Source organism: Phalacrocorax carbo, chromosome 3, assembly GCF_963921805.1.
Source record: "Phalacrocorax carbo chromosome 3, bPhaCar2.1, whole genome shotgun sequence".
NCBI lineage: Eukaryota > Metazoa > Chordata > Aves > Suliformes > Phalacrocoracidae > Phalacrocorax > Phalacrocorax carbo.
Genome location: NC_087515.1, coordinates 89,503,196 through 89,526,229, shown reverse-complemented (window position 1 = coordinate 89,526,229; position 23,034 = coordinate 89,503,196). Strand labels below are relative to the sequence as shown.

Genomic DNA, 23,034 nt, shown 5'->3' with positions numbered 1-23,034 from the left:
CCCAACAAGCAATCATTTTAGTTACTCTCACCATACAGATGGAGTAATTTAGTCAGTGACCCATGCACGCTGACAAACCCTGCAAACCAGACTGTTTTTGATTAAGTACCCAAGAATGGTTTCAGTTGCCTGATATGGGACCTTTGCAGATAAGGAGCCTATGGTGACTTGGCCAAACCACTCCATCACTACATCATATAATTTGATACATATAATTTGACCCTCTGTAATCCATCAGAGTTCATCTATCTCAACTAAAAATGACCTTGTACATGAATATATGAAAATCTAATGCTGTCCCATTTTCTAGTTCCACTATTTCCATAAATTAAATGTGTTCAGCAGAAGATTGGGAATATATAAGTGAAAGGAATCAGTTCTCTGCCCTTTTAGACTGACAAAAAATTGTAGCAGACTGCAACTAAAAAGTAGTCATAACCTGTGAGTCACAAAAGACCCCAGGGTGAACGCAATTAAAAAAGAGAATTAATGGTATATTGTCTATGTATGTCAGAACTGCAGGCAGACACTGAAGTGTCAATAACTTGAAGCAAGAGTGGTTGTTGTTGCTGCTCAATTTTTTTCAGACTACTCCAACATCTTGTGCAAAATAATTTCAACAGCTTCCATCTCTGAGGAAATATGTAGGCAAAATTTACTGCTATAAGCATATATTCAAGAGAAGAACAGAGTAATGCTCTGTGCTAATCACTATCAGCATACTGTTGAATTGTCAGTGTCACTGGATGATGTACGTAGTGTCTGAAAAAACACTGGTTTTCTATTGTTGGTTATATGGCTTTTTTTCACACAAGTTTCACCACTGTAGCAGAATACCAGATAGAGTGGACTTACATCGGTTTCAGTGGAGATATGGACTGGAATAACCAGTCAGTATAATAATGCTGCACAGGGGTGCAGGGATGAAGACATGACAGGTCATAGTAAGATCAGTAGTACAGCAGCATCATTAACCTTTTTCTTTTCTGCACTAAATTTCCACAGACAAGAGCATTAGTAATTTTAACTTTGATTGAGAACAGCAATTATCCACTCATGGCATGTGGGAGCAAACAGGCACTTGGATAAATCACAAAAAAAAGAAAACCACTTAGCATGCTTCTTTCCTCAATAACACCTTTTTCTGAAGGTACAAGGCTGAGTGCTGTAGGGAGAGTGTGTGTGAAGAGAAAAGCAAGGGTGCAACAGCCCGCTGAAGTGTGCTCAAGGTCAGCCCCTCTCACAGAAGACCAAGAGGTCACGTTTGACTTAGAAGGTATTCTGATATGTTTAAAAAATTTAAGTAATTAAATAATTCAGTGAATGAAATCTATCAGGATTCTAATGCAGTGTTAATGGGGTCTTTCAGAAACCATGATCAGCTTCATGAGCGACATAACTGAAGCCATTAGCAACCTCATCCAAGAGTAATCATCCATCAAAGGTGAGTGCCTGCACATCCACGATGCAGAGGAGCATGAGGAGTAGCACAAATATTCCTGCTTGCAACCGCTGCAGTGGGGCAGGTATGAATAACCTCTGAATTGCCTCATTTTCCTCCTACAGGCAGTCAGCCCAGGAGTATGTTTGCCACTGTTCAGCAATGGATGAAGTGGGCAGCAACTCTACCAGCATGAGTATGAGGGAGATCATCTTCTCCACAACCAGTGCTGCTCCAGCAGATCACTAGGTGAGAAGCAAGTCAAACTGATTTGAAACATGGAGTACCTCTCACATTGTCATTAAGAGGAAGACTTGCTGGACAGTCTCCATGAAGCCTCAACACTGTTTTGGACTGCTATTTCCTATCAAGGGTGCAAGCAGTGCCAACGTGATAAAAGACAACTAGGAGTTGTCTTTTAGAGGGCTCCAGCTGCTCCCCTAACATTGCTAGGGCAGCCTATAGAATAAATATCCAACTCCTGCTAACACAGATGTATCTTCTATGCCAAGGCCTCTGGAAAGGACCTCAACTGGAGGAGTTTCGGCCCTTCATCTGTGCTGTGTAGAATCCAGCAATAAATCACTCTGATATGAAGGTCTAATATAGTTAATAGAGCATATAAACCTGTCTACTGTGTTTCATCATATTTAATTTGCTGCAGCAACCTGAGCCATCCAAGCTGTTTCAGCCTCCCTTTTACAGCCCTCCAGTGCCCTGAGAGATGCTCTCCCAGCTGAGGAGTCCCCGTGTCACCAGCACCTCTGCGTCAACAGAGCAGTGCAATGCCTCCAGAGCATTCAGCTGCTTCTTGCCCTCCAGCATGGTCCCAAGTTTAGCAGCTTCTTCATCACTGGAGGGAGAGCCAGGAGGGAACCCATGGCCTGGCCATTCCTGCAAAGAGTGGGCAAGCAGGAGGGCAACACCAGCCTTTGGCAGCCCACAGCTGCAACCTCTTCTGGGTCACGAGCTTTGGGGGTGCTTGGGCTGTGCGGCAGGTGGGTGCATCTCTCTGGTGATTTCTCCAGACACACCTCCTGTGATGTTTTGTGGTTTGTGAGGGATATGATTCACTACCCTGGCAGCCTACTGTGCTGCCTGTGCCCCATGACAGTGCATAGCGGGAGAGTAGTGACTCACCAGTCCCCCACAGCCCACAGGATGGTGGGACTTAATTTCTCGCAGGGACTGGGGTCTAGTCCGTGCCTCCCAGCCTTTGGTCAAGTTGGATCACGTGCCTCAGCTTGGGGCACATGGCTGTGGGAAAACAGGGATGTTAGGATGAAGGCAACAGACCTACCTTAAGCTTATCTAAGAAAAGCCACTGTTATGTTAGCTGCCTGCCCAAATGATCATACTCATGCCTTTCAATAAATACAAAGCATGCTGCTGAACCTTTGGTGGCTGTTTTTTCACTTAAATTAATTGATGACCATAATTAACATACAAAATAATTTAAAACACTTATGTTGCGTAAGCTGTCACAATTATTGTCATGAGAGCATGTCCTGTAGCTAGTCTTAGATGGCAGGCATAATTCAAAACTATTTGTTGTCCACTCTGTGACCTAACCATGGAAGGGGACAAAGTGAATACAGAAGTATGGAAAAAAAGGATGGCAACAGAAAATTGAGGGCAATTGGTGGAATGCCCACAAACTCATTCTAGGTGCCTCATCTCTGCATTTTGCAGTCCTTCCAAGGAGGTTGCCTTTGGTTTTGGACAAAAGGTTTAGAGCACCGCTGCAGTGGACAGCTGTCACCACAACCGCACTCATTGCATTTGTAGGCTGTGATTTTGGCCATACCCCAGCAGTGCAAAATGCAGCACTGGCACAACGCTGGGGCTGACAGGACTATGAAAGCAGCAGCTAGAAAACGCTACAGTGTCCCACGCTCTACAACAAGAAGAACACTTTTGCTGCAGTAAGATTCAACGTTAGCTGCTGTAGGAAGCATATTTGCTCACTTCCAAGTTTGGTTATTGGTTACCAGTACTGAACATGGTAGAGTCTTGATTCCTGCTGGTACTGTTAGGGATGGCATGTACAGTGTCAACTGAGAATGATACATTAAAGAGCTTAAGCTGGGAAAGGGGTGAAGACCTTATCTGCTTTCTGGAGCCTGATCTTGAGTCAAGACCAGATTGTCAGTGATTGGTATACCAATTCAGAGGATGCTAAGTATTGGTAGTGAGTTTATGGAGCTACCACACCCTGAAAACTAGGCAGTTTTGCAAATGAACTTTATACATTTGTAGCAGTGGTCAGATAATGCGTTCCTGTGAGACATTGTGTAAGGAACTAAGTACACTCTGGAAGTTACTGGGTGTGAATGTATGAGACCAACACATCTGAAGATAGCTGGAAGTTAAATTAATCTCAGTTGAGAACTGACAGAGGAAAGATGTTTTGTGTTCCGTAACTGTAGATTTTTCCTTGTGTGCCACTGGTCTTCAGTAATAAAGTTGGCAAAAGTGATAGCCCTAGAATAAAGCAAAAAGCTTTCTTTTGTAAATCAAAGTTTCAGAGAGCTCTTGCTTGTAATGTACCCACAGCAGTACCCACAAGCAGCATTTTATGGCTGTATTTCATAAATGCAGTTCACGTTTACACAAAGCAGAGAAATGGATAGATGATGTTTGTGGTAAAAAAAAAAAAAAAGGGAAAAGAAAAGCAATGCTAAAATGATGGTAAAAGTTGGCCCTTCTTTGATGCTTCCATTACAAATCTTTCACTGTGTGCTTTAGTACTGGGATTTGGTGGTAGAGGTGGTGGTTCTGGCATATTGACACAAAGCAGGTGCACAGGCTGAAAAAATAGTTTCATTTTTCCACTTTCTGGGTGAATCTTTAGCATTTCTGTGCTGTGTTGTCCAAAGTGGTGGTGCCATTACGGGGCAAGAGTCAACACCTGATTAAGATCATTCCTATGGACAAGTCTGATTTCCTGCCTCTCAATTCTCACCCTCTGCAGCTACTCGTATTTTCCCTCTGGGCTGAAAATTCCCATTTTTCAGCCTCCATGTGACTTTTTGCAAGTCTGAACAAGAATGTCAGCTCCTTCAGTTTTGCTAGCAGAGAAAAAGTTGTATTTCTCCTGCACAGTGCAAGCACTTGCCCAGCTCAGAAGTGACTGAAGGCAGCAACTTTGAACTGCTGGGCTCCATCCTTCCTAGAGCAGCAGAGGAAGAAACAAGTCCAGCTGAAATAAGGGAGATCATTCAGCTCAAAGTGCTTTGTAGTTATGAGCAATATATTGCCTGCTCACATTGGATTTTTCTGCATATGTTCTTGCAGGTTCTTGCCATAGGGCAGTCCAAGAGGGCTAAGCATGTGCAGATCCAGCCACCTCAATTCAGGATTCTTCAGAGTCATTTCTATTCAGGGTGTCTGGTGGGAGAGCAAGTATAAACACCTCATTCATTTCAAGAGGTGCAATAGCAAGGTCCAAGAGGTTAAGAAGAAATTAGGCTGACTGTAAAGATACTGAGCTAAACACAAAGGGCGTATGAATATCTGCAAGCATTGGCTTGCTGTGGTTCTAGTGATGTGTCACTCCACATGACTGAAGCAGGATGCTCATGCTTTGCTGTAGTGTGGTATTCACCAACCATTTGTCGGGCTAACCAAACCTCCTCTTGGCCCACCAAGAAGTTGGAATTCATCTCATCACACATTTGTCATCTTAAAGTTGAGAGTCCCATTTGAAATGCTCATCTAGCTACCTGCAAGAAGTAGAGAGGGACAGGTGTCTCAAGCAGGTGTCTCAGCTAATCCTGAAAAGGGGTTTAAGACAGGAAGAATAAATTGCCCTCCAGAGATACCTTCGTCTTGTCTTTTACTATAGAAGGAGCCTACACAGCAAGTTTAGACTAGAAGCTTAAAACAGAGCTTTCTAAATGTTGGTAGGAAGATTTCCACCAAATAGTAATGGTAGGAACTATTCTGTGCCTATCAATAAAGCTTGCTCCATCTTCAGTCCAATGGCTTTAATATTCCGATCAAAATTCTACATTGCATACTTGATGCTATAGTTCTCACTGGCCGGACTTCCTGGGTGTACATGATTGTGAAGAGCAGGTGGGGCAATGGAGGAAGAAAACCTGGCCTTCAACCCCAGCTCTTCCAGGACCTCTTTGTGTGACTGGAGAAGACACTTCACCTCTCTGCCCCTCAGCTTGTCCAGCTATAAAAAGAGACATTGGTACTGTTTTATGCTCAGTCAAGATCCTCAGAGCAGTCGTCAACTTCAGTGATATTGTGAGTTTTGAGAAGTGCTTCTGCTCATTGCTAGGGACCAGAGGACATTATTCTCTACCACCTCTCAAACCTACATACACACCTTAGCAGTGATTTGGGCATCCCAGGAAATTATACTGGAGCGACGGACCCTGCAAGACTCATCTGTTGCCCTAGCCTGAAGATGTTGATGCCCAGACTGACAGACAGGCTGCCATGTTCTTCACCAGCTACCAGAAAGCATGCAGCTACCAGAAAGCAAGCCTAGTCCAAGCCATCTCGAGCCCTCTCTTTGTCCGAAAAGACCAAATGCAGACCACCCACTTATAGAGGTGGCAGAGGCAGATATTTTCTGCAAAGGTTTCTCACACCGTACATTACCTGTCTGATTACTAATTTAGGAAATTAACTCATACATACGTTCTGGGGATCCAGGTCATCTATACCTCTTTAATAAAGCTGTCATCAGAGAGGATTTCTGCTTGGGGACAGATATTTCTGTTTATTTCCTAAATGATTGGTTTGGATCTATTGAATTCTGAATTCTAAATTCCTCACCATGAGTGGTACCATGTCAGCCCAGAAATAAACAGGCACAAGAATCCCAGCAGCTCCTTTTCTTACCCCAGTTCTGCTCTGTTACATTGCTATAATGCCCCAGAGTTTCCACTATGTGAACAAGGAATATTACCTTGCACAAATTTTGACAGGAAAATTTACTGACTCTGGTAGGTTTTCAGGACCATGATGTTCAGAAACTAACTTTCTGTCCAGTTAGTGTCACTCAGGTCAGTATGTGCTTGCTTTGGAGATAGAGAAGAAGATTTGCCTAGTGAGCAATGTCCATGTTTAATGGAGCAGGAGCAGTGTCAGGCCTGGCAGCCTGTCCAGAAAGGATTAGTAATGTTGCATCATCTCTAACTGCAAGCAATGCTGGACTGTGTGTTAGCTGCAAGCTGATGGAACGTGGAAAGGAAGATAGCAAGTCTTCCCACGTGGGACAAGGAAGCTTCTAATGCTGCATAAGCATTATTCAGCCCTTGCTGGGGCAAGCAGGGGTCACACAATGTTGGCTCCTTTCCTTTTGTCATCTCGGGGGCAGGTGAGCCAGCATGGTTGTAGCATTCATGATCAGAGATCAAAAATCCTGAGGCTTTCAGTAAGTATTTCAGTAAGCAGACTGGCTATACGATTTCATGGTAATTGTGTATGTACACACACACACATAAATATGTGCACAGTTTTAGTCCCTGTATGAACTAAAGAATGTAATGCTGTTTGAATTTTATAGAACTGATGAATTTTAAAACATTTTACTTTGTTATACTCACCTCTGATCCCACAGTAAGTTCTACTCAAGCCTGCATCTACCCAAACTTTCTGAAGTAGATGTCTGGTAAAGTGAAAGACACACACTCTCCATCTTCTACAGCTTCATTGTCTCCTTCATTTTCTGTGGCAGAGTAAATCAAGGTTTTGCTTGTGCTGATGATTAAAGTAGTCTGGTTTATTTCAGAAATTAATATTGTTCAAAATGAAAAAAAGATGTATCTGAAATGTACACAGTAGGTGTGAAATGTATCATGCCTTTTAAATCAGTCTTCTACCACTGAGATAGGCACCTGAGGGGAGCTGGGGCGGGGAGATTCTGGTTGATTTGCAGGGTGAGGTTGTGACCCTTCCCTTGTTAGCATGATATTAGTATCTCTTATTTGTTATGATTATTAGCTGCTGCAGCAAAATCCAATCAAGGGCAGGACGAATGTTCACATAAGCGTTTTTCTGGTTAATAAAAGGCTATGATGTGCTAGTCATCCTAGGATGTTATTAGCATAAACCACAGTCTTCTGTATCCAGTACAACCAATTTACTACCAAAAAGGAAAACAGAAGTATGGTATATATAGTATTTAGCTGAAAAACAGATGACTTCCAGTGGCATTCTGCTGAGAATTGAGCCAAATACACACCAACATACATACCAACTACTGCTGTCTTAATATACATTACTTTCAGCAGAGTTTGATTCACCATTTTTTATTGCACCTGTTAAAAGACAGCTCAATCTTTATAGTGGATGAACTTTTGTAATTACTCTATTTTTATGTTGTATTTGTGGGTTAATTATATTGTGCTTTTAGGTTTTGACAGCTAATTACCACTAATTCATATAATGACATGTCTGAAATGCTTGATATTCAATTAGTTTCATAATGATATATTTTGCTTATCTTCTATTTACATGGTAATTGCTCCAGACATGTAGAAACAGTACCAGTTATGTGAGCTTGGGCACAACTAAAAGTCCCCAAAAGCAGAGGTATGGTTTAGTTACCCCAGGAAATGGACAAAAATACACATTCTAGCCTGGCTGTAAGGATAGTAAGGGTGTCAGAGAAAAAGTATGCCTTCAGGTGAAAGCTACAGCTAGAACTGGTTATCGCTAAGGCCCCAAAGTATCATAACAGTGGCTGAATTACATGGATAACCAAAAAATTGTCCATATGTGCTGTCAGCCCAGAGAGCATCTGGCATTGATCTATCGGTTCCCATGGCTTCCACTACCAACAGCAAAGTTCCAGAATCTTTTCATGTGATTCTTCAGGCCCTGTTGACTTGAGATTTTTGTTCAAATTGAGGCACAGGGCCCAAGCCCCATGAGCATTCACCTTAAGACTGCAATGGTAGCATGTGTCCAGTTCAAATACAAACTCATACTGCCTTGAAGGTACTGCAGCATCCTTGGATTCCTCTTCCCAGTGGCAAACTGAGGGTACATCAGGCCACCATGCAGGACAGAGCTCAGCTAGTCTAATAGCTGAATATCTCTTCATCAGCAGGATTTGCACCCAGGACTTGTGCAAGAAGTGTTTTCTCATACTAAACAGGAGTCTGTCCTTGACCTTTAGGGTGTTGTACACCATGTGGTCTGTCAGTAATTAATTTCTCCTGCACTTGCAGCAAACACACTGGCCAGATGGAAATCCCACGCTCGCAGTCCCCAGCAGTAGTCTGATGCCACCAGCCCAGTGCTTTTCACCAACATGAGACATTTTTCAACATGAGTAAGGACCTGCAATGCCTTCTGCTACAATAAAAGTATTTGTTCAGTCATACAAAATTTTCCTTTCAAAGCAAGTCTAGAGCCATTGGATGAGTCATCTGCTTTATTTTATCAGTGAGAAATTGGGCATATATTCACTAAGGCTTAATCTGAAATATTTTGCTCACAGTGGAAACATTTCCATTGATTTCAAAGGCTTCAAGGTCCTTAATACACTATTAAGTTTTAGTCTGTCAAATATGTCCATTTGGGCTCTTTATGAATTGCAAAGCAGTTGTGTACAGAAGCAAGTGAAGATTAAATAAACCCCATCGACATCAGTCTTCGGCACAGAAAGCAGCAAGAAACAAATATTGCCTTGAAAAAACAATGCATGTAGAGTGACATTTAGCTTGTATAAAGTGATAGTCTCCATATAAATACAAATAGCACCATTTCCCCAGAGCTGAATAAATGATATTCATCTGTAAATATTTGTATGTCTTTGACACGCCTGTAAGCAGCAAGATGAGAAATTGAGATGGAAAACACATTTGCAGGTGAGAATTCAGTGCAGATCTTTCTTAGAGACTTCCTTGATGCATTTGGGAGACCTTGAAAAGCAGATGCTTCCTTTTCTAGTTAGTGGTTTAAATGTAAAGTAACAAAACTATAACAGACCATGGCACAATAGATTTTTGCCAGGAGTTTCCTGACCCTGACACTCATGCTGTGCTACACTGCAGTGCTCCAAGCCTGAAAATACCCCTCAGAAAGAAAACCTAAAGTAGCTAATTAATTTAGGAGCCTCATATCCTTATTCAGAAAGGATTTTTGCACCTGAGAGCTAATGTTTCACTGTCTTCACATAAGAGTTAGGGATTTTATGGACCAGGGTTTCTTTTCAGTGGGAGTTAAGTGACCTAAGCATCTTTAATAATGTAACACCTGTATAATGGGCTTTTTCCTCTGTATGAGGAATAACAGCTCAGTTCATCAATATGAGGAATGAGTGCACAGGCTCAGACTCTTCGGGTAGAAAATTGAAGATTGAGGGTCCGACCGATGAAAACAGAGGTCTTTAAAACCAGAGGTGACACAGGGAAGGTGGCTGGGCAATAACTGTTCACCATAGGGAATGAGTCTTCCCTACAAGGTGCAGTTTTAGAAACATATTTAGGTTCCTAGAGATAAGCCCAGTTCATCAGCAGGTTACAGTGCTGATGAATTTCTAGTGCTGACTCAGCATTTGGGCATCAGGGGCTGCAGGACAAGTCAATGCTTTTGTCTTTACACCATTTCCCACTTGCAAACTACATTTCCCCCTCCCGAGGCGATAATAAGCGAGGAATTGGACCGTGCCTCCTGCAGGGCCTGTGTGCAGTATGTGAAGTGTTAGGCTAGCAAACTGCATCAGGATCTTCAACTCAAAGAGAGTAAAAATAAGGATTGCCAGCTGGGGAGAAAAACCAACTGTTCTTTCAGCAACTTCTAGTTATATTAGACATAGTCCTCTTATTCCTTTTAAGGGGGAATTTCAGGGGAATTTTTAAGATGCTCTTGTGAGGTGTTTTAATAGTTGGCAAATTAAACATTCTCATCTAGGGTCCATTTCCCATGAAAATCCAACCTGGCCTGTGCTACAATTCTTTCTAATGAAGGAATTTTTTTAAGATACTTTTCCCACATAGGATTTTTCTCCAGCAAAATTGTCTTTATTTACAATTTTACAAGTTCTGAATGACTTCTGTTCCAAAAGGACCATGGGAGGAGAGTGTCAACAACACAGTTTTGTTTCTGGGTACAAAACAAGCAAAACATTATATTATTTCAAAGGATACTAACCTTCAAAATAGCTCATATTATTTTAAAAGTTACCGTTCCTGAAGCTGTATGGATAGTTCTTCCATTCTCCACCTAACTGCAACCTCTGGGGAAGTCCGGAATTTAAAAAAAAAAAAAAAGTAAACATTAATCAAAATTAGTTTTGAATAATGGCTTTTCTTTTTGTATGGGGAAACAAAGATTTCTTACTGAGAGAGATTAAACTGTTACTGACCAAGGAGTCATTGAAACAGTTTGTCCCTGGATCTATTTTTTAAAGCAAGATAATTTTTTTCAGAAGATAATAGAGTGAACTGGTCTCCTCCCAAGTCCTCCAGCATCTTGTGTCAATCTGTATTTCCTTCAAACGCCAAGATGCTGTCTATGCTTATCCCAGCTAAGAAACGTGGATCTCTTCAGCACCAGTCTTCCAGTGTCATGACAGCAAGGCCTTTACAGTTCGAATTAACGGCTTTTTGTATTTTTTAAAGCAAATGTGGCTGTACTTTGTTTTGGGAAAATGTTGCTGGGACTCGTTTTGAATGGACCTGCATCTTAGCTGCTGCCTGGCTGACCGAGCGATGTGGCTGCAGGCAGACACCTGCTCAGGACCATTCACATGCCATCAGGAGAGCAAACATTGAGGGGCTTCACTTTACAGTTAAACCGTACTAGCCAGCTTCACGAATACCTGTCCCTGGGCCACCCATCAGTCAAACATCATCCCAAGTGTTGTTCTTCTAAGGAGGGCTGTAAGTGCTGGAAATGACATGCTCTTCTGCCCTCCCCCGTTATGAATTACATGGAGCAATCGCAGAGCTTAGCTGCCAATGCCTGATATGGTATCTCATTATCCAAGCTGTCCTCCCACCTGTGTTTTATCTGATTGAATGTCTTGAAGGCCTTAGTCATACAGTCAATGAATAAATAGTCTGAATGGAAGTTTGAGCAGTAGGAGGAAGGACAATGGAGGGCCTCACAGATCCGCCAATACTCAGCAGCTGTGCTCTTTTGTTTTATGCCTGCCTGCATGCCTTGCTAAACCATTCAGTAAAACAAAAGCGAAGCACAAAGCAAAACAGCCAGGCCAAAACCATCCATGTGTATTGCAGCAGCACAAAACCTGGGATGAACATCTTCCCTTGGGACAGCCATCTGTTCCACAAACAGAGATTTGGGTCCATCACCAGATCTTCAAAGACTATACATTTTCCTGAAGCAGGTTTTTTTGTTTGTCATCTTTAAAAATCCATAGCAGGGATCAGTGCTGTGGTCAGCCTTATAAAACAACGTAGGTTAAAAAAAAATTTAAAGCTTTGAAAATCTAGTGAAAAATATGGGAAAGGGAATGTTGGTAACATGGCATCTTGTAAAGATGCATGTACAAAGACAGATAAAACAGAAAATGCAGAGGAAAGGTCTTCTTTAGTGGTGAAAAACATTTAGAAATATGAAGTTCAAGTGAGACAGTCTTAACCACAAGTTTTGTAAAATAAAAAAATTAATCAAAGAACAACCTCTCTATGTAGGAGTAACTGCTAAGTGTGAAGGTTGCAAGGTCAGCAACCTGTGCAGACCATATTTTTCTTCCCAGGTGAGAGGTTAAGCATGTAGGTTACATGTCTCCTGGGTCTAGCTATCTACTAAATTAGGAAATCACCAGAGATCAAGAGCCCCTTCTTTGCACTGAGGTGAGATCTGCTGACAAGAACAGCTCTGGAGCAGCCAAATGCTGCTGTGGGGCAATCAAACAAGCTTGCGTGCCTCTGTTAACATACATGTCCTGCATATTAGGTAAGAGCACGTCAGCTCGCTTTGATCAGGTTAACTCACATAACAAGGCTGTCCAGATACAGGGACCAGGAACTCTACGGTGGAAAACTTACCCTATTTCTTGGCTGGGTGAATTAACCCATTCAGCACTCCATGCTAATACAGCATGTGGTTTCTGGTACTCAAGCTACCTCATTTCAGCACTTATACAAATACAGTCTGCAAAACAGCCCTGTCAGGCACATATTGACAGTGAAAGAAGGTTTCTATCTCTATAACTCGTCTCTGGAGAAAGAGGAGGCTCAGGGAGAAGGTCTTCCTGACACACCTTCGTGGGAAAGACAGCATTTATGTATTTTGACAGTGTAGGGTCGTACAACTGATTACTATCAAGTCTGCCCAAAAAAAGGGTTGCAAGCTCTAGCTACCCATGTATCCTGGCTCCACAATATGGGAAAATACAGCCTCCAGTGTTCACAGGTTAAACATCTCAGGATTTAAGGAGGTGCATGAAAAGGGGAAAGTGAGGTGAACTACAAGGAATGAGCTGACCCTTAAATGAATATTTGGTGTAGTATAAAACAAAAGGGACATTTTAAATGTGCTGTGCTAAGGGTCTAAAGTGTTGTGAGAAGTTTTAAAGAGATTTAAAATTATTTTTTATTCAATAGTCTCTTTGAAGCAAATTATTATAAATTTAGAGTATTGTTTATTACAAATTCCTACAACTAGAGTAGGCGTCTACTCTAGTTGTTTACAAGAAATCTGGGTATTTTACCATCAGAGAGAATTTTGTTTATGTCTGACTGAAGACAGGATGAAATCTGCATTGAGTCCTAGATTGTATCAGATGGCAGCTCAGCAGCATCTTACGAGCTTTCACTACCTAAGATTTACTATTTTTTATTGAAAGCAGATAAAAAATGAGTAATCATCAGTGAATGATAATTATACCACTGCTTGTGGGAGGAAGCATAGCTTGAAGATCGTCCCTAATTATTGTTTCTCATTTGCATGTGCCAAGATCTACACCAGAAAAGCTTACCTCTGAAGTGTGATCCTGGAAGGATTTTTGTAAAAATAGCTTTGCAAAAGTGCCGGCTTGTGGTCTTTCATTGACTCCAGATCAGATTGATTTAGGCCCAGGTTTGTAGTGGTTAGGCAAAAGAGTGTATTTTCAAATCAGTTAGTTACACCACAGCAAAACTCATCCTGGAGGTTCTTAAATGAGTTTAAAATGGGTGAACATCAATTTGGCTTGACAAGGTGCCTCACTAACTTAAAATAAGCCCACCCTAAAGTATTTGGCTAACAGTATGTAGTTTCTTGTAACTGGAATTTCAGGTTAGAGTATAATTGTTTTCAAATATAATGATCTTGAACATTGCCAACATGACAGAAGTGTTTATGACGAGGATGGGAAGAGTCTGTAGGAAGCTGCATACATTTTTGTCAGAGAATAGTACAGCCAGGAATTTCAGCAATGAAAAACCACATTTCTCCTATTTTGAGAGCATAAAGGCTGGGAGCTGGGATGTACTAGAGGGAGACGAGTCCTAGTCCTAGCCTCACCCTGAGCTAGAGCCTCTCTTTCCCCATATTGATGGGCTGCTGATAGCACCAAGACTTTTTGGGAGGCAGCACTTCCCCTCTCCCAGCAGTTTTCTCCCAGCCTCCTAACTGGGAAGGAAATCCTCCAGACTTCCACTGGGAAGGGAGGTTGAGCCACCCTGACAAGCTGGGGGAGATCCACTTTCCGATGCTGAGAGAATTGAAAACGTCATGGTCATTCTGGCATTCGTCCTAAGCTCTTCAGCAAAAGAGTGGGAGAGCAACAAAACAGCAGATCCGGGGACAGAAATAACAGTGCTAAAGCACTGCTTCACAGCTTTCTGTTTCAGAAGCCCTGTAGACAGCATTTAGGTTTCAGTGGATGTTAAGCAGAGCCACTACAGCAAGCACACAGACACAAAACTGGCCTACGTGAGCAGTTGCTTTTGCTCTTGCACAGGTGAGAGGACTCAGTCACACCACATTGCCCTGAGGAGGTGGTGGGTAGCTACCAACACCATAAGGTCTGGTCCAGGCACCAACATGGTGGCACCACGGTGCTGCACCCCTCTGTCCCCTGGGTCCCCTTGTCAGCCAGCATGGTGAAAATTACTTGCCCTCCAAGCTTCCCAACCACAGCAGCAGGTTTGACTCATGTGATCTGCTCTGAACAACAGGTTGGGTTATCGCCCTGATTTTGGCTGTGGTTGAGCAATGCGTACACCATTTTATCCTTGTAATCCCTTCTCTCATTTCTTGGCCCTCCTCCTTACCAGCCTCGAAACTCCCTTTCTCTATCCCAGTCTCCTCCCAGATAGACAACCCTCACCCCCATTGGTCCCCGTTTTGCAACATCCATACCCAAATCTGGTATTTCAGATACATTTAATGTAGGCAAGCTCAGCTTTATATGCAATTACTAATGCAGGGATGAGGTGCTGTGGGTCCTGCAAAGCTGTGCTCCCAAAAAGTCCCCAGTGCTCCCCTCCACTTCTCTGTGAATTTTGGTCATTTGTCACATAACTCTGTCTCAACCTCCTGCAAAACCCAACCATCCCTTGGGGCACCATCTGTGACTCTTGCCAGGCACCTGCACTGCTATCTGTCATGTCTCACAACTTCTCATGTCGCACCCAGCAGTGTCCCCCGTGCTGTTCACTCAGCCCATCCTCCAGCCAGTACCAAGGGGGTGTCTTCCTGCAGATTTAGCAACCTTCACTACACAAACACGCTGGAGAACAGGCTGCAGGCCATTATATCCTTGATTACAACGTACTGTGCTCTGGTTATTTATGTCAGGGTGAGTACATGTATGAGTGTTAGTCAGATGCCCACAGACACAAATACACAAACAGCTGTGCCTCCACATGCCTTGCTGAGTTCCTCTGACTTGTCTGTCCATCATGCTGCTTGGTTCACCAGTGTGCACAGGGAAAATCTAACTTGAAGGTCAAATTCATAGCTCAGTTCTTACAAACTTCATGGTAATTTCATTCTCGGCCTCATTCTGTCTGTGTAGGAAAAGGTTGGATCCCTAAATCTGAAGCCCCATAATGCAGCTAGCAGTTTCTCTAAGACAGGTTCTTACAAAATTTCAGGTCTCACACAAGAATAGTTGTTTCAGTTATTGTCCTCCCCTAGTTCATGCTGGTGTGAGGCATCCTTGACCCACCTTATCATAGTTTGCCTTCATTTTGCCTACAGCTGGCATCAAAATCTCATGCTGTGTGTGTGAATATGAGCTGCCTGGTGACAGCAAGATTTTATCTTGCTGACAATTCTGCCACAGATTGGTGTGACTCTGACCATCTCCACTTTCTCAGCTTCTGGGTACTGCTTTTCCCAATATGACATGTTAGAAACAGCACCGACGCCTATATAAATTACAGTCAGTTAAGACTGCTTTCGTAACATGACCTCTGCAGCACTGAGATCCTCAGAGGCCCAAAGCAACACCAGCATGCCAGAATACAATACAAAGTATTTGGAAACCTATAATCTTTAGTTAAACTCAGTTCTATCAGCTGGCTAACAAGGAGCCATGAAGTCCAAGGACATTGGTTGACTAAAAAGTTGCAAGATCTTGCACAATAAATTTGAAGTGAAAGGCTTGAATTTCAGTGCTTTGTATATGAACCTGGAAGAGACAACCTCTTTGTGGTAACAAGGAAGAGTATTGGAAGTCTAGCATCTTTCCATAGTTTGAAATATTATCAAAAATGTGCTAAGTCCTATTTTCCATAAGCTAACCACCTGTCTCATGAAGAGTGCCACAGATTCTTCCCCTGCGATCAGCTATGATCATGGAAATGTTGCAAGTGAAAAGTACTCAGACCAAATCAGGGTTTAACAAAGTCAAAGTTATTTATTGCTGTCAAGGGCGCGAAGATGTATCATTTGCACAGTGCCATAATTCCTTAGAGGAAATGTAAAAAAACCATTAATGTAAAGGAACCAACCTGCCCTGCACAGACACACGTGTAATGCCAGTTCCCCTTGTTCTTTCCAAGTGATGTTATTCCATTTCTTATGAAATGGTGAAAAGCTCAGTGGCCAAGGAGTGGGAGTCAGTCTGTCCACCAGAAATTCAGAGTATTCTGCTACACAGTGATGCTCTGCTGAGGAGGTAGAAATACTTTCTGGCAGAAGCAGGCATGGACATTGCCATTTCACTTCATAAAGCTGTCCAGTTGCTTTTAAGAATCAATTAATCATTCTCTTCCTCCTTTCCTCCTTTCCTCCTTCCAGACAGCACTCAATGCCATTACCAATAATCAGCTAATATGAAATATGATTGATTCCTGTTTGGAGGAACCGAGATGAGTTTCTCCCACCAAATCAGTAAAATTAGTCTGTGTGTGTAAAATCCACTCCATATGAAATGACTGACAGCCTAAAGGGATACAGCTGCAAAACATAAACATGGCAGTGCTTTTAATGAGAGTACTTTAAATAACTATGTTCTTAATGTTCCTTCCAAGAAGTCACTTATAAAACCACAATCAATGACTATAGTGATAGTAATACTATATATAGCAATAGTACACAAGTCATAGAGATACTGGAAACCAGCTATTATTGACTAGAGAAAGTAAAGTTCTCCTTGTTAACATACATGTCTTTTTCAGTGGATCCTTTGCAGCTAGTGTCTCTACGTGTGTTTGTTGTAAATGACCTAACACTCACACTACAAATTTTCCAACACTGTGTTTTCACAAGGCCAAATCTCAGAGTCCCTGTGCCCCCTCCCAGTGCCCCAGAACTGCTACCTGTCCCAGTCACACCAGCCCTGCCTTTCATGCAGCCTCAGCTGAGAAGCAAATCATGGAGCTAACCTGGCCAGGCCAGAAAATGAGTGCAAAGAATATGAAGCCACATCAATTCCCCAAGCTAATCCTAAACTAAGTGATTGGAACCCCTTACACCAGGATTAACGCAGCAACCTTTGCCCTCCTGAATCACAGCCTGGGTTCTTTTGTTCTGTTTTGGACCACATGGTCCCTGACTCTGCTCAGGAGCTGCCAGCTACCACCAAAGACAGGCAGTAAGCAAAGAATTAGAATACAAGGACTACAAAATATATGACCACAACCACACCTGCATTTTTAAAGATTAATGATAAGTAGCATTTAAATCCTGCCCTGTATTAATAAGCACGGTCAATCACTGACATCTTCCTGTAAATCACTTCCCATTTTAAAATCCCGTCTCTTTTCTGGGCCAAAATATTCCATATAGGTGCCTTTTAATTCAAAAGCTGGACAAGCGAGGAGAGTGAGGGACAGGCTGGGGCACAGGCACTGCAGATAGGTGGACAGGAATCCCTGGCCAAGCCACTGGAGGTAGTGGCTGAGATGCAGGCAGCAAGTGAGAGGAGCATCAGGCTGCTCCAGCACAGGAGGTGAGCTGGGAGGCAAAAAGCAAGGGCTAAGGGACCGTGTGTGTTCTGGGAGGGAGGAGTTGGGATTAGATCATATGGAAACAAGGATGGCTTGGAAAGGGGCGCAGCAAGGAAAACAGCAGGAGAAAGAAAATACAGTGCCTACAGTCAATTTTATTAATTAATGGTATAATGCCAGTGTGTATCCTCATAATGTGGGTAAGGGATGAAAAAAGGCACAGACTTAAGCCATAGAGCTCAACACCTTAACAGCTTCAGCTCAACATCTCTAGACTTTTCAGCATGTAAATATACTTCCTTAACAACATTGGTTTAACACAGTTCTTGTATGTGGTATTTATATTGTCCGAATTGCTAAGGGCTCATTTCCTATAAGGAGCATGGGAATTAAAACTAACACCCCAGTGATGGGTTTTGACATGAAGCAATGAGCCTGCCTGATCTGAGGTGCCTGCAGGCTCACGTTCTGCAAGGAAGATGCTTTGTTTATGTTTTTCCTCATCTTCAATCATTGCAGTGGTTTTCCAAGGAAAAATGTGTTGACCCTTCTGAGCAGTGAGCAGTGAACAGCCAAACTCCCCTGTGTGATCAGCAGAACCCTTTGTCCTAATGGAAACCTGGTACTTGGGCCTGATAAAGTGTGATGGCATTTGTTTTAAGACAAGTTCATCAAGGAAAGGAAGAATTGTTTTTCAGGGTGTCCTTGTGGTGCAGAGAGCAGGTAGACCTCAGAAAGGCTTTCCCTGGGGCTTTGTTGGTGTGAAAGGCCGCTCAGGGACAGAACCACAGCAATTCAGTTCCTACTGGATTAACAATGCATATCAGCAGTGCTCAGCAGAGAATAAGGTGGGAACCACGCAGGATGGGGAGAAATACTGGGGCCTGAAACTTCAGGGCCAGAAAAGTAAAAGACAAGTGGAAAAAAGTGCCACTTACATGAAGAAGCAGCAGGAGCTCTCTTGTTCATGGTGCAGATCAATAGGTGGTTGTGGAGGATGTGTGACTCCCATGGTATCTTCCAGTACCTTTGAGTGTGCTTGTGGACGGGGGGGGGGGGCACTTTCTATGTGATGATGCTGAGGAAAGCGTATGGCTTGCATTTGCTTATGGTCCATGCTCCAGGAGTGCAGAGAGGTAGAGAAAGCCTCTTTGCTCTATCCTCTGGACAATGCATCAGACATAATCAGGGGGCAAACTAATGAAATCAAGATCTGGCTTGGCAGAGAAGACTCCCAAGAACAATTTGTGAAGAAGGTTTGAACTCAAGTTTCGGCTTCAGGCCTAAACGACCGAAACGGCATTTCCAATACAGTAACAACCTGAAGACTGATGGATGAATTTCCATCTGGCTTGTCCAGTCTGTTCTTAATAAACAGGCTTGATATTTTCTCCTGGGCTATTGATACTTTAAAGCAGGTTCTGGAGAGCAGATTGTAGTTTGGGGTGGAGCTTCTGCTGTCCCTTGGGTAAAATTTAAAACTCGTATTTTGCTAACCCTGAGTCTACGATGATACAGATCTGCTTTCCTAGGGCCTAGATGGAAAGAACAGGGATTTTTCTGAAGTTTCTATTTTTGATTGTTCCTCATTCAGCTCATTCAGAAGACAGCACTCCCAATTTCTGAATAAGAGCATATGTACACAGAGCTAAGCAGCTGACTAGCTTTAAATTCATAATTCCTCATTCAAATCCTTAATTCTTCATTATCTTGCATGTGAAAACTCTCTCACAGCCTAATCCAAGTCCCACTGGTGTCAGTGAGAATGGGTTTTACCTCTCAAATTTAGCCATCTAAAAATCAGGCATGCATTCTAAATGCAACTGTGGAGGAGCCACTTGTAGTCAAAATAGAGAAAGATCAGCATTTCCAGTACGTGATTCACACCATCTGCCTTAAAGACTTGTCTTGAGAGGGGACAAGCATATTTCTGGCAGCCACTATCTCATTCTCCTGCCTGTTGAGGGAGCCTGTACAACTAGCCTAGAGGACTGAATAAGTGAAGCCAGGGGAAGGAATCTTTCTGTTTATTTAATAAAAAAGGATTCAGGTTTTCAGTTTTCTTCATCCTTTATGCTAAATTAAAAATGAGTAAGCAAGACCCCACTGGGTATCCCAGGTTGCATCTCACAGACTGGTAACTCTGGCTGTAGTCAACATTTGGATGTATGGAAAAGACATATGAACCCCTGAAACAAAATTAAACCTTTTTTTTTAAATTATTACTTATACCTTACATCACACTGGACTGCCTGACAGGGAGCACAATTTGATGGAAATCTCAAAGCAAAGGCAAAAGCTTTTTGTCTGTCTCTTCTAAAGACACACACAGTGGGATATGTGAAGTGTCAGGAATAATTAGACAAAACTATATAAGCTCCTAGCAACGTTAATGTGCTGTGTAAAACTAAGCGTTTGCCATAAAGCTTTAAACATTATTTGAAAGCTGCATGTTAAAGGTAACTTGAGTAATTTTAAGTACTGTTTCCAAGATATTAATACCAACATGGATATGAAAAAGCAGAATAGAAAACTATGAAATGCTGGCATGCCTTTGCTGAGACAGGCTGCTGTTTCTTTTTTCCAAAGGTGATATATAGAAGTAATTGATCCTTCTCATATGGCAATTAAAATGAAAAGGCAGATTTCCTCAGCTCTTCACCTGCTGGAGCCTATTTAACAAGCAGGAAAAGGACTAGCTCCTAGTATCAACAATTCACAGAGATCATAGAAATATTTGTTGGAAGGGACCTCTGGAGGTCCCGTAGTCCAACCTCCCACTTTAAGTGAGATCTCCAAAACCAGAGGAGAAATAACCAGTTCACATCAGCAGGAAATCTGGCCCAAAGTGCCCCTTAGAGAAGAAAAAGAAACAAACTATGAATGAGAGAAAAGGGTGAAGAAAAGGCAGGAGAGGAGAAAAGAAGGAAAAACAGACCAAAATTTTTATTTGATGTGGTAATATTAGAAGCATGGGGCTTTTTGCCGAAAGGTGGGGTTTTTCTAGGTTCACTAACAGATGTGTGTTTATCTTCTAGGAAAACAATGAACAAGAGGAAACCTGGAAGCTTTTTGCTGCTCTGATGAATATGGGATTATAAAAATATTGCACCTGGAGCATCTCTGTCCCTCTTTCAAATGGGTGACTTCTGAACCTGGAACTATTCGTTACCAGAAGCAGCAACTTCTTTCACTCTGCATCCTGGAGGGGAAAATGAATTTCACGAATTGCACCACTGAAGCCAATGTGGCTGCAAAGCCAAAAACAGTAACTGAAAAGATGCTCGTTACCCTGACCTTGGCCACAATCACAACCTTGACTATGCTGCTGAATTCTGCTGTAATTGCGGCGATCTCCACAACCAAGAAGCTCCACCAGCCAGCAAATTATTTAATATGTTCACTAGCTGTGACAGATCTCCTTGTTGCTGTTCTTGTCATGCCCTTGAGCATCACTTACATAATGATAGATAAATGGACTTTGGGATACTTCATCTGTGAGATCTGGCTTAGTGTCGACATGACCTGTTGCACGTGTTCAATCCTTCATCTGTGTGTCATTGCTCTGGACAGGTACTGGGCAATCACAGATGCTATCGAATACGCCAGGAAAAGAACAGCAAAAAGGGCTGGGTTGATGATAGTCACTGTGTGGACCATCTCCATTTTCATATCAATGCCTCCTTTGTTTTGGAGAAATCACCACAGCGTTAATATTCCCAGTGAGTGTCGCATTCAGCATGATCATGTCATCTACACTATTTATTCCACATTTGGGGCTTTTTACATCCCCTTGACTTTGATCCTGATCCTGTACTACAGAATTTACCACGCTGCAAAGAGCCTTTACCAAAAGCGGGGTTCAAGCCGCCACCTCAGCAACAGGAGCACCGACAGCCAAAACTCCTTTGCCAGCTGCAAGCTCACACAGACGTTCTGCGTCTCGGACTTCTCCACATCCGACCCGACAACGGAGTTTGATAAAATCAATGTGTCCATGAGGATCCCTCCTTTCGAGAATGACCTGGACCTGACTGGCGACCGGCAGCAGATCTCCACAACGCGGGAACGAAAGGCTGCTCGCATTCTGGGGCTGATTTTAGGTGCTTTCATTTTGTCCTGGTTGCCCTTTTTCATTAAGGAGCTGCTTGTGGGCCTCCACATTTGCACTGTCTCTCCAGAAGTAGCAGACTTCTTGACCTGGCTGGGATATGTCAACTCCCTTATCAACCCTTTGCTGTACACTAGCTTTAATGAAGATTTCAAGCTGGCTTTTAGAAAGCTCATCAGGTGTCGAGAACATACTTAAAAGTACTGGGAGATGATGATGATGACGTGACTCCTGGCCTTAACAACGAGCAAAGTAATTTGACTCCGTTGCCATTTCCCTTGATAAAGGGGATTTTTGTGTTTTCCTATTTGCTTGACTTATCTTTAGCCTGTAATTCGTTCTGCCGTTTTTTACCTCTAGTGTTATTCATGGTAAAGAGTTTGAAATAAATTTATTCTACAAAGGAACAGATTTTTTAGCAATGAAACAACAAAAAAAGAAACACGTTCAAGACATTTTGTGTAATCAGTGATTCAAGAAGCAAACAACAATATTCACTTTTATACTTTTTTCATTTAAGAATCAAATGTCTAAATTGTTGTGCACTGTAGTAATATAAAGGCTTATAAACTGAACCCCATAAATACATATTCAAAAATTAATAAACACTTTATTGTCATGACAGCTAAACAGCAAATCTTAAGTGTGGCGTTCTGAGAAAACTGTAACAGTCATTGGGAAGGAAAATAACCACCATTTCCAGCTCAGGCTAAGACAGAATAAACCATTCCTTTCTTTGGGAATATACTCCCAAAACAGAAAGCAAAGATTAGTTCATTCCATCTAAAAATGAGTCCCATCTTGTACTCCAAAGTAATTATTTAAGTGGCTCTTTTTGTCTAAGATTCCTGATTTGTGTTCAGAGTATTGGGCAGACATCTGTGCAGTTTGTTTGGCACTTGAGAGGACACAGCTAGGAAGCGTCACATCTGACTGTCACGTTTTTAACACCACTAACCATATTTCTTCAGGACTCAGGCCTCGTGCCTTGGTCATTTCTGGGTGGCATTATTCACTTTTGCCACATTTCACCTGGACCTTGTGGTGCAACAACCCCATGGATCGATTGAGCTTACCCTGCCGACTTAAGCAACTGGATATCTTTTCAGCAGGCCAGCAATATAAATTAATTCAGAAATAACATCTAAAATGAA

At 42.4% G+C, this 23,034-nt stretch overlaps 1 protein-coding gene and 1 long non-coding RNA gene across 2 annotated transcripts; both read left to right on the top strand.

The window, feature by feature from the left end:
* The first annotated feature begins 1,156 nt into the window (after positions 1-1,156).
* LOC135312880 (uncharacterized) lies at positions 1,157-2,835 on the top strand. The gene is made up of 3 exons (XR_010372498.1): positions 1,157-1,276; positions 1,370-1,444; positions 1,567-2,835. It is a non-coding gene; the product is annotated as an uncharacterized LOC135312880 (long non-coding RNA).
* An 18,083-nt stretch (positions 2,836-20,918) lies between these two features.
* HTR1E (5-hydroxytryptamine receptor 1E) lies at positions 20,919-22,566 on the top strand. The gene has a single exon (XM_009501347.2). The coding sequence runs from the start codon at positions 20,984-20,986 to the stop codon at positions 22,076-22,078; it is 1,095 nt and encodes a 364-aa protein (XP_009499642.1). The 5' UTR covers positions 20,919-20,983; the 3' UTR covers positions 22,079-22,566.
* The last annotated feature ends 468 nt before the right edge of the window (positions 22,567-23,034 follow it).

Excerpts from the sequence above, each read along its gene's own strand:
- HTR1E (XM_009501347.2), top strand. The coding sequence starts at position 20,984 with ATGAATTTCACGAATTGCACCACTGAAGCCAATGTGGCTGCAAAGCCA.